Here is a 12,682-nt window from a genome sequence, read left to right on the forward strand (position 1 = left end):
TGTGAATATAGATGGTCTCAAGTTGCGCGATATGACCAATGTAAATTTGGCCTACTATAGGGATTTTAAATCTATCACCCTATCGTGACTAGATATGGGTACTAAAATTCAGTACTTTTATTACGTCAGTAGTGACACACTTTTTTGTATTCCCTCGGCTGGCAACAGATAGCTGCTAATTGTGTGTCTCCTCCATACACAGTGTGAAGACACTCCTCTAAGACCGAGATTCTCTAACCATCTAGTGGTACGCCAAAGAATCACTAAATTTAATTTTCAGACAGTGTTAATGCTAAGTTAAAGTTAAATTACCCAGGATTGTCACCACACACACACTAGGTGTGGCGAAATTATTCTCTGCATTTGACCCATCACCCTTGATCACCCCCTGGGAGGTGAGAGGAGCAGTGAGCAGCAGCGGTGGCCGCGCCCGGGAATTATTTTTTGTGATTTAACCCCCAATTCCAACCCTTGATGCTGAGTGCCAAGCAGGGAGGTAATGGGTTCAAACTGTGTGTAATGTTACAGTGGCCAAAAATATTAAATATACTTGTTAAATAAAACACCTGCCTTGTTTGTAATGAATATTTAGGCCTATTACGCTACTGTATTTTAATGTTGGTCATTTTGGTGGTACTTGGAGAGCCAAGTGTATTTTGAGGTGGTATTTGGTGAAACAAGTTTGAAAACCACTGCGCTAAGCTAATAATATTTACCTCTAGGGCCGCACTAAAAAATCGATTCACATCAGATTTGTGATTCTTATTCATTGTGATTCTAAATGGATTCATAATTTTAAAAACTGTATTAGAAATAAATAAATAAATAAATGTTTAAATCAGGATCAATTTATAAAAGGCGTTTTGGGTCATCTCCATGCAACCAGAATGAGCGTTTCTAACCTGTAACCTGTTTAGAAAAGGTTTTATTATAATTAATACTAATATATACTCCGTTTGAATCGAGATTAGTGTTGAATCGAGAATCGATTCTGAATCTAATTGTCACCCCAATCTGTATCGTTAAGTGCCCAAAGATTCAATAACTGCTTTTCTTAGTATCTAAAGTATCATTATCAAGTAATATTACCACTGGAGGACGAGGCTGTACATGTTACATACAGAGGAAGAGAATATATGTATGTGTTGAAATTGTTAAACTGTCAATAGCACTCACCCTTAAAAAATGACAATTAAACCATGTGAATGGTATGGGTATTGGTATCAGTAGATCTCACTCATGGATGATCAGTATTGGAATTGGCAGCATAAACCCTGCTCGGAACCTTCCTGATTAGACATAGAATATATTTTTCAACAATTTAGAAGTACTTCTGGCACTACGTATTATGGTAAATGGTGTTTTACTATACCTGGAATGATACCCAAAGCGCTTTACATTATATGTCACATTCACCCATTCTGTGGTTGATGATTGATCTAACACTCAGATTACCTTAAAAAAACCTACAAACAAACTTGATCTCCTGCCAAACAGTCACATTTCATAGTGTCTGCCTCTATGTAATGTTGCACATTTCCATGCCATCAAGGCAAACATGTCTGATAGAAAGCGCTCATAAGTAAAGCGCCACTTTTCTTGATTGATTGATTGAGACTTTTATTAGTAGATTGCGCAGTACAGTACATATTCCGTACAATTGACCACTAAATGGTAGCACCCGGATAAGTTTTTCAACTTGTTTAAGTCGGGGTCCACGTTATCAATTCATGGTAATTGATGCTAATTTAACTCGCTCCTGATTAGCATTAGCATCAGACTGGCACATTCAACTTCATGGCAAAGACTACTTTATAACTGTGTCAACACAGAGGAAAAATTGGACAACTGGACAGCACAGTTAATATGATTAGCTCACTGTTTAGTGATTGATTGACCAATTTAGATTTTGTTATCAAATAAATGAACATTTACGAACATGAACACACACAGAAGTACTGAAAATTGGTACCATATAGTACTATTGTATCGTTTCTCAGGTACCAGGAATTGGTACCATATCGGTTCATACGTGAAATGTTTTGGTGGTTGAAATGTGTGCGTCCTGACAGAGTTGGCTAGCTCGCGCGGCTAATGTACGTCCGCTTCGTACTAATCTTCGCCTCCATGCCGGCAGATAAAGTACATTTCTTACGTGTGTCCTTATCACTAGATGACTGGGGTAAGAGGATGTGACACACAGAGTAAGAAAGAGCAGGAAGAGACAAGAAGCCATGCTAAGTGCTAAGCTAGCTTGAATGTCCATCCATCCATTTTCTACCACTTGTCCCTTTTGGGGTCGCGGGGGGTGCTGGAGCCTATCTCAGCTGCATTCGGGCGGAAGGCGGGGTACACCCTGGACAAGTCGCCACCTCATCGCAGGGCCAACACAGATAGACAGACAACATTCACACTCACATTCACACACTAGGGGCAATTTAGTGTTGCCAATTAACCTATCCCCAGGTGCATGTCTTTGGCGGTGGGAGGAAGCCGGAGTACCCGGAGGGAACCCACGCAGTCACGGGGAGAACATGCAAACTCCACACAGAAAGATCCCGAGCCCGGGATTGAACCCAAAGTAGCTAAACAACAGTAGAATAAGTACTGTACTTGGTACACTTTACCAGAAGTCTAACAGGAAACACGTTACAGTAAGGAGCAACCAGCGATGAAAAGGAAATTAGCAAGTAGATTAATATGATTTTAGCAAGACAATAATACAACAACTACACAAAAAAGTACACAAAGGAACTACGGTACACTAAGCGTACAAGAGTGAAAACCAGAAATGACGCAATGCGTTGCTGTATACGTCAGCAGCCAAAGTGGGAGTTTTGTAACCCGTATTGAATTATTATAATTTATATTCCAAAAAACATATTGTATGTATAAATGATAATAGAACCATTTCAAAATGGGCTACACAGGTTCCTATTTTGGCAGCTGATGTATGCAATAACATATAGCATCATTACAGGTTGAGTTAATTTCCCAAAACTATTATTAGTCTACTTGCTAATTTACTGTTAATATCTTGTTACTTTCTATTGCAACATGTTTTAATCCACACTTCTGTTCAAATTAAATAAACGTGTATTGTTCTCTTGTTTGAATACTTTACATCGGTTTTTGGCGATACTACAAATTTGGTTATCAATTCAATGCCATGTATGCAGGGGCTATATTGGCGATACCAATGCTGATACTGATAATTTTAATTTTTAATACCATTGAATGACTTAATTTTGAATCACAAATATAATCTGACAAAAACACAGAATGGCAATTTCACTTATTATTTCCTAATATTGGCTGTGATTTAAAGTCTTTGGTTTTTGCCCTTAAAGCCCTCCTGTGTCCACAGACTTATTTGCTGAGTTTGTAAACAATAACAAAAAAGCCAAAATATTGAATCCCTGAAGTATTGAATATATAATGATATTATAGTTGGTATTGTTGCTGTCATTATTATATATCAATCCCCCCACCTTTGTTTACATTCAAGAGCTCCAGCTTGCGGTTAGCGGTAATCTTATATTCCTACAGTGTGTCGTGTAGCATGTTTAGATATTCCTCGTCCTCCAGAGATGATACTTGTAAGAAAAACATATTTGGAAGTGGTTTTGCACTGCACAGGGATGTTAGCCACCACTGTTCTGAAAATTACTTTAAAAAAGTAATTAATTATAGTTATTTTACTTTTACCAAAAAATAATTTAATTACTAACGGAATTACTCTTTAATAAATATAATTAATTACTTAAAAAACGTGGGGCCTGTTGCCTAGTGATGTGTTATGTCATCGAGGGTTTCAACGAAGCTGTGTTTTTTAGCTAGGAGCGCACTCTGACGCCAGCTCTTTTGAATAGTTTCACCGGATTGTGTTGCCTCTGCCTAATAAAGAGATTGAATGTGTTTCGATGGATATCATATCTTCTTGTCAACAAACGGAGTATATTTTGAATTTTGTCACTTCAATCATTGATTTGTTGTTCAATATTCCCATTGTGTGCGTATGTTGTCGTCTGCTGTGTCACAGTGTGATGGTGCAACTTCCTATGTGATATCAAGTTCATTTTAGTGCGGTGCTGCTTGTTGCTTTCACTAGTAAAAATATATTTTCTGCATTGAACTTGCTGCATTTATGATGCTGTCTTGTTGTTGACATCAAACCACATCAAAAGTAGCGTGCCACGTTACATCAAGCTATCGCTAACGGCGTTGTAACGGACCTAAGAGTAATTAGATTACTTGTTACTAGTAAAAGTAACGCCGTTGTTAGAAAGCCCACTTTTTTGCATGTTTGTGTTTAAACTTCATTAATGCTTCACTAATGAGTGTTTGGTCGGGGTGTAACGGTACGTGTATTTGTATTGAACCGTTTCGGTACGGGGGTTTCGGTTCAGTTCAGAGGTGTACCGAATGAGTTTCCACACGAACATATTAAGTAGGCGCCTAAGCTAAAGTCTTAACAAGCTGCTCCGCTTCTTCTGTCTCTGTCAGTGCTCTACACAGCACCCAGCTTTGTCCCGCCCACACAACCATCTGATTGGTTACACGCAGAGCGGTAACAGCCAATCAGCAGTGCGTATTCAGAGCGCATGTCGTCAGTGCTCCAGCGTCGAGCAGACAGGTGTTTAGCAGGTGAGCATAAGGCAGCGGACTCTCCCCAAATGATAATAAACACCTCCCAGTCAACTACTAGTAACATCACTATGAGCCCGTTGACCTTCTAGAAACCTAAACGGCAGCTCAGCTCGCTCGCAGTCCTGGCTTGAGGTGAAGGCTAATTAGCTTTTAGCGTAACGTTAGCTCATTTTGCGGTGTGCGTGTGTGCGCGTGTGCGTGTGTGTGTGTGTGTGTGTTACGGACAGCAAAGCCCTGTCTGTTATTTCACTTTACCTTTTTCTGTGTTGATTGAGCTGTGTTGAAGCAGCAAAAAAGGACATTGTGTTAAATGAAGAGTTTCTGTCTCTGATAGTTGATATAATAATGTAACTGCATCATTAAGCCTACATGAACTCCATGGTGTTCAGGGATGAATAGTCTCTCCTATTGCTATTGTACTATTTTTTCAGCTATAGTTACATTAGTAATGGAGCAGCCTAGTTTTGAATGGCAGGGTCCCTGCTATCACATGTTGATAAAAATACAACATTTACATAATAAAAGTCAACTACAGGCTTCCCAAATGCTGTAATAAATTAAGCATGATGAGTTGACTTGAAACTGCTTAATGTTGCACTTTTTATATGTAGAAGAAAAGTTTTGTCATTTTATTTAATCTGAGCAACAACTTGAGGCAGTTTAATGTTGATTAACGTGGGCAGAATTATTATAGTGTTCCAATGTTAAAAGGATAAAGCCATTGTTTACAAATTTGGTAAATAAATAACCAAAACATTTTTATTTTGTTGTTTTCTTACTGTACCGAAAATGAACCGAACCGTGACCTCTAAACCGAGGTACGTACCGAACCGAAATTTTTGTTTACCGTTACACCCCTAGTGTTTGGTGAGCACCCCTTTGTTCTACTGGCTTTGGCGGTTTTTGAACGCACCATAGTTGTGTGGACCATGACGCGGCGGTTTGTTTACGTTTATAACTTTCTCCGATGCTACCTCAGAAGATCGTGTTTTGTACCACTCCTTCGTCTTATTCGTCCACCTAACGTTGTATGCTGTGTGTGAGTGTATAAAGGTGAGCCTCGTTGATGTTGTTGACTTGTGTGGCGTGCTAGTTAGGCATATTTGGTCATTGCATGACTGCAAGCTGTCAATGCTAGCATGCTATTTGGGCTAGCTGTGTGTACAAGTTGCATCATCGTGCCTTGTTTGTAGGTCTTTTTGAGCTGATTTAATTTCCTTTGTTTGATCATCTGTGTATGTTATTTGCATGCCTCGTGACACATTGTCTGTGTGTGATATTGCTGTGTTTCTGATGGATGTGTGGTTGCAGACCACAGTAAATGTTGCTCAGCTTGCGAAGACTGTAATAAATCCACAAAAGGACGAAAGCCTGCCGTTTCATTTAACGTGGACGCACACCTCTATACCTTTGGCCACTCTGAGCCAGTGATTTCCAGGAGGTACATCACCATCTGAGAAACCTCCGTTTTAGGTGTTGCTAACGCTGTTATTATATAACGCCGTTATTACAAACACTGTTAGCCACTAGCTAGAATGCTACATTGCGTTGAGGACGCGTTTGTTTGCTTGTAGCTGTTACATTTGCGGGACACTGCTAGAATGTGTCATCAACATGGGCGTCACTTGGTTTTAAGATCAGAGGAGCTTAGCCCTAAGAAGATTCACAAGATGCGAGTGAAAACTTTTTACATTTGGCATGATTTTTTTGATTACAACTTTTTGGCAGTGTATTAGAATTACACACACATCCATTTTCTACCGATTGTGCCCTTCAGGGTCGCGGGGGGTTGGAGCCTATCCGAGCTGCACACTCACATTCACACACTAGGGCCAAAGTTAGTGTCGCCAATCAGCCTATCCCCAGGTGCATGTCTTTGGAGGTGGGAAGAAGCCAGGGTACCCGGAGAGAACCCACGCAGTCACGGCAACATGCAAACTCCACACAGAAAGATATTAGTGTATCATAATTTCTGATGATAATCATAATAAGATCAGCTTTTTTGCAGGGCTAAAACTAGGGACAGAAATCAATCACCATCGTGCTAACAAATTGACTTGGTTCGCTAGCTAGGTTTTTATCTATAAAAATCGGGAGCACCTGGTTCAATAATTACATGGGACTGTTATCTCCAGCTAAGAGCTAATTGTTACTTCCAGTAGTTGTAAAAACATACTTTCTTGAAAAACTTCTGTATGTCCATCTTGTAGACTAGTTCTCTTAATACTGCTGCTCTCTGTCTGGTTCTACCTTACTAAGTTAACAGTGGACTGGATATTCAGTAATGTGGAACGGATTGGATTGGATTGGATTGGATTGGATAAGCGCTGACGAAGTGTCTCCACCTTACACTGTGACGTGAAGGGAAATTATTTAAAATCATAGTGAATAATGACAAGTTATATTATGATTCATTCAAACATATTACTGCATATTTATATTTAGTTTGTCTTTTTTTTTGTAAAAAAAACACACCAAATTGTTTAGGAGATTTAAGAATAATTTAGGAGGGCTTCAGCCTCCCTAAAATAGGCCTAACGGCGCTGTCACGCCAAATTTCTTCCCCCTACACCCCCCCCCCCATTTACTTCCTGGGCTGCATTCAATAAAATCACAAAGTTGCCGGGGGTCCTTAACCGGCACGCGACTGTCCTGTTTGGCGCCTGTACAAAAAAAAAACAATAATCGATTTCTTCAGATTCCAGCAGCTGTCAAAGAAGAAGTATCCTTCCAGCGACGGGCAGTCAAAGCCGAAGTGCTATCGATCGCTGTCAATGACGTAAGAGGAAACATGACCACGGAAGTAAATGGGGCGGGAGAGGTTTTTGTAGGGGGAAGAAATTTGGCGTGACAGCGCTCATGGTTATCAACATGCATTATCATGATATAACAATAATATTAAAAGCTGTATCGTCAGCCAAATTCATATAATTTAATTCGTATATTGTTTATATTTTGCAACCTGACTATCTATAACAGTGGTCTCTAATACCAATTTGTGGACCAGTACCGGTCTGTGACACATTTGCTACCGGGCCGCACAGAAACATGAAATAATTTACAAAAAAACTAGTTTTCTCCGAATTAACTTTCGCCTGTCCACTAGACACACCAATAAGCTTGTTCATAGATAAATAATACAACTCCTGATAGGAAGTCGCCATTTGTTATATGTTTGTGCACATTAATGAAAATATAAAAATGTAAATGTGACAGATTGTAGCCAAAGGCTCATTTCTATCTGCAGTCCATGGTAGCGTACCATCAACCTGCTGCTTCTCATCGCAAAGAAACAAACCTAGGGCTCTCACTAATTCAGCATTATGGTGAGTTGTATTTTTCATGCACTTATTTTTTACATATATATCTGCCACATGTGGAAGGCCAGTCGGTAATAATAATGCCTACAACGACAATAAACCTGTCTCTAGTGCAAAAACGTTTGGGCACCTGTTAACTTCTAGTGAGAGCTTATATGGAACCCTGTTCAACTCGATCTTACCTTCCTTGCGCATACCAACGCGGAAACACTTCTTGAGTCGACAGTACTGGCACTGGTTGCGATGGTGTTGGTCGATTTGGCATTCTCGGTTTGATCTGCAACGAGAAGCGAAGAACGTAGTAACGAGGCGGAAACCTTCAAACGCTGAGTGCATTTTCAATAAGTACTTTGCATTCACATGTTTACTCCTCCCTCCCTCCTCCCGTCGTCTCTCATGGACCCTCTATGATGAGTGAAAAGTGTGAGCTGGCGTGGCTGAATAGCTCTCAAGGCTGTGACCTTTGTAAATCATCAGCCCTACACGCCCTTGTGTCGCCTTTTACAGCAAGACGAGGTCTGGCAACATTTCACAGCGAGCTCCTTTCAGCCCTCGATGTGACACGCTGATTAAAAAGACACATTCCTTTCAGGGTTAGAGAATTATTATGAGGGAGAGAAATAACTACAGTCTATGACTAAGAGCTCCATGGGCTAAGAGCAAAGAACTTTTGTGCTCCTGTGTTGGGGAATAATGGCAGTGGTGACCTTCTGGGCCAATCCAGCAGCATATGACTGGCCTTCTGGGTGATCTTTTTTCTTTCCTGGGCTGTACGTCAGACTTGTGCAACACATCATAAAAGGGGCACATTCACTGTAATTGTATTGCCTGGCAACTTACTACTTTATTGTTAAATTCCCAGACCTGCCTACTTTAATGACACTTTATGAGGAAAGCATTTAATTATTTCCTTCCAAAAGGTCTGACATTGACCGATTCGTACAAAAACCGGAAAAACTTCTCCCACCAAAAATAATGTAAATCCAATTAAACCCTGAAAACAATAAAAAAAAACATTTTATAGAGAATATTCATAGTTTTATATGCAGAAAACAACACATTTAAAGGACAAATGAAAATGTTTACCTTTTATTAAAGATGATATATGATTTTAATCTACATTTAAAGGACTTCATTTTGCTCTAGATCAGCGGTCTTTAACAGGTTCCCCAACAGAAGTACTGCAGGGGGGTTGACAAATGTAATGCTGATTTAGACATTTAAGAAATGTATTTCCTTGTATTCCTGCCGCAATTTTCCCACCAAATGTAAATGCTTTTAAATACACAGTAGTTAATAATGGTATAGGAATTGCCACCCCACTCACTGTACCATGCTGGTTTAAAACAAAAACATGAATAAATAATTATATAATTATTAGTTAGCATTTAAGATAGCTAGCAATTAGCGCTGTAGTTGCTTCCTTGCGATTAGCGGCGCTAGTTTGCAGCCAGCCATTAGAGCTCTAGTTACCAGCGTTATACCGTATTATAGTATTTGAATATCTTAGTATAGCACAATAACAAGGTACCTTTACGACCAGTTTAATTTAAAACACAATTTTATACAGGTCGGGGCCCTCGCTCCCTCTTTCCATCTGTTTGGGGGTCCTTGGCCTGGAAAACATTGAAAACATTGTATAGATAGATAACATTTATTGGATATGCTTTGGTGTAATTTTTGCTCCACAGCAACTTTTATGATCCATTTTTTGAGTCTGTCTGCAAGATGTTTGAATCTAGAGGCTTTCCCCTTATTGCAAATGAAACCACACCCTTCGCCCTCCAAAAGTATAATTTATCTTGGATATAGGCATACGAAAACATTTTGAGGAAAATATTTGCGGAAAGCCACAAGGAAGGTTTAGATGGTGAGGAGAGTCACTGTAGTGTATGATAGCGCCTAGACACGGGATCATATTTCGCGTTCGACTTAACTTGACTCTGAAAACGGCGAAATACAAGAAAATGCGTGCTGAGTAAGAAGAATGTTGGCAGACCTGTGCTTCCTATTAAAAAGAGACTTTGTAGGCGGAGGAGAGAGCCGGTTAGTTAAAGATGACAGGATCATAATCTAGGCTTCAAAGACTAAACTCAAGAAACTTAAACTGGCGAAATGCAAGAAATTGGTTGCAATGTCTGAAAAATGCATACATGTTAGCAGATCTGTATCTCCTATCTAAGGAGTCTTTGGAGGGAGAGGAGAGAGCCAGTGTAGCCTTTGCTGACCCCTTGACACATTAGCATAATCTAGGCTTCAGAGACTAAAACTGCAAAATGCAAGAAAATGCGTGCGGAGTATGACAAATGCATACATGATGGCAGATTTATATTTGCCATGTAAGTCATGTAAAAAAGAGGCTCTTTACAAGACCTAATGAAATAAGACTGGTTACCTGCAGGAGTAGTTGAGGTTGCGTCGGATGCTCCTTTTGAAGAAGCTCTTGCAGCCCTCACACGTGAAAACGCCGTAGTGCTTCCCGCTAGACTTGTCGCCACACACCACACAATCCACCACGCATGCCTTGTCCTCGTCCGCGACATCCACGTCGCTGCTTCCGGCATGAGGCGAGCCCTCCTCTTCCTCCCCCCGCAGGTAACCCTTCTCCCCAAGTCCCGTCGTGTCCCCGTTTGGGTTGCCCCATCCCCCGCTCACCATGGCCATATTCTCGAAGCCTGGCCGGCCTGTAAGTGGATCATGCACTGACCTGCCCCGGCTTTAAACTATATGCTTGAAAGTCTGCCAAGTGAGCAAAGAGCGAGGGTTGTAGCTGAAAGGGATGAAGACTTGTCTCCGCGTTGACCTTTCCCTCCTCGACGTCTGTTGGGATTGACCCGGCGATCTTCCCGGTGCACTCCTTTAATCTAGCCGCTCTCTCTGTTCTTGCCTTTCACCCTTGCGCTTGCCGCCCTGACCTCTGATCAATGGCTCCTGAGAAAACTTTACACACACATTGCGCGGTTCAGAGTTCAGGCTGGAGAAGCAGGAGAAAAAAAGGGTGCAGCCTGCTCTAACCCAGGAAACAATAAATTAAACTTTGTCTCCCACTCTGGTCTCTCCCTCCCTCTTACTTTCGCTCACGGACTCTCCCCACCCCACAGCCCTCCTTTAAAAAGTATCCCTCAGCATAACCAGTCACTATGACTCTCTCTGTGTGTGTGACTGCTTTCTCCCAAAGGACAAGTGGGAGGGAAATAAATGTGAGTTCTCCTTCAGGCAGGGTTAAACTACCCTGCCCTCTGCTCCAACTTCCAAACCCGTCCAACCAGTTCCTGTGCAGTGTCGAGGTGTTATCTGCTGATCTGGGCCAGCTCTAGTCCAGACTCACTCTTGACTTGTTGAGGCAGAGGTGACAGCGGTGAAAAGGGCAAAAATGTTGATTTAGGGCAGGTGGAGGGGGGTAAAGAAAAATATGTCCCTACAAGGAAGTGGGGATGACCAACAAGCCTTCTTTTCGCCTCTGGGCCGCGCACTTTTATGAAACAATTGATCTGTGACCTGAAATCCAGAGAATTCTGACACAACCTCCAGGCGTGATGTTGTAAAGGAGCGAAGACAGAGAAAGACAATATACTCGTCTCTCTCCTGGACGGACGTCTTTGTGGTTTCTGCGAAAACTAAAACATCAGTCCTCTTGTCAGTAGTTTTCTTAGAGCGCCTCCAACAATGCTTGGCTCAAATGTCACACACAAAAAACAGGAGTCCCCACAAAGTTTTTCTTGCCTGTCTTGTTTGGTCACTGCCCATCCAGAGGCCACAACCTTTCCACATTCCCTGTGAGGGTGTACTGTTGCATGACTCTCGTCCGTCCCCCGTCTTCCTGCCCCGTGCCAGAACCAGGCTGAATAAATTAGTCAAGAAGCAGGAAAAAGCTGGTCACAAAGCTTCAGTGGAAGGCAGCGAGGAGCAGCCAGCCTCCTCTCGCTCAGTCAGTTCAGTCCCTGTGTCTGTGTGTGTGTGTGTGGGTGCGCATGTGTGTGTGTGTGTGTGTGTGTGTTTGTGTGTGTGTGTGTGGAGGGATTTGACACTGCTATTCAAGCCCCGCCGTTGCCATGGCGCCCGATGCCTTATAAGGCCAGCAGAGTCAAAGAGCACAGAGCAGGCCACAACCACACACACAGTCATAGAGAAAGAATGCCTGACTGGCTGCCTGTTTCCCCCCTTGACCTCAGGCCATCCGGGGAGTTAACCCCAACACTGCCATACGACAAAAGAGGAGGGGGGGAACACGTCACACCAAGCGTATGGCGTCCACGCTCATGTTCTCCACTCCGCTCTAATCCTCAAGACTTCCTGTCACTTTGTTGGCCCAATAATAACAGTGTTGTAGTGTGACTTGTGAAAGGTTAAATGATACAACGTCCTATTCACTGGGTGTGGACGATACTGCACACTTTCGTACCGATCCGATACCAAATAACAAATAAATTTTACTCTAAAATTGAAGGATTTTGTCTTTTAAATTCTTTATCAGAATTATTAACACAATGAAACACAGGACAGATGATTTTAGACAAAAAACATAATTTATTGTGACTATATATTGTACATATAGTCCAGGGTTTCCCCAATATGTCACTTTTCTGCCGCACCGACACGGCAAAATAAAAACCACCACACCTTGAATTTTTTTTTTTACGTGTAACCTAATTTAAGTAATTCATTATATGAATGTTTATAGCCTATTATTTATAACAACTATTATTTACGCA

The 12,682-nt window shown here is 41.4% G+C and overlaps 1 protein-coding gene across 1 annotated transcript in view; it reads right to left on the reverse strand.

Annotated features, from left to right (window-relative positions):
* The window catches only part of LOC133634960 (nuclear receptor subfamily 2 group F member 6-like), a 52,653-nt gene extending 40,749 nt beyond the window's left edge, over nucleotides 1-11,904 (reverse strand). The window contains exons 1-3 of the mRNA XM_062027624.1: nucleotides 10,366-11,904; nucleotides 8,153-8,247; nucleotides 6,059-6,135 (exon numbers count right to left, since the gene is read on the reverse strand). Of these exons, the coding sequence (XP_061883608.1) occupies nucleotides 6,059-6,135; nucleotides 8,153-8,247; nucleotides 10,366-10,634 (441 nt within the window). The 5' untranslated portion in view covers nucleotides 10,635-11,904. The remainder of the gene's footprint in view (nucleotides 1-6,058; nucleotides 6,136-8,152; nucleotides 8,248-10,365) is intronic.
* Nucleotides 11,905-12,682: the final 778 nt, after the last annotated feature.

This window comes from Entelurus aequoreus, linkage group LG19, assembly GCF_033978785.1.
Source record: "Entelurus aequoreus isolate RoL-2023_Sb linkage group LG19, RoL_Eaeq_v1.1, whole genome shotgun sequence".
In the NCBI taxonomy this organism is placed as follows: Eukaryota; Metazoa; Chordata; class Actinopteri; order Syngnathiformes; family Syngnathidae; genus Entelurus; species Entelurus aequoreus.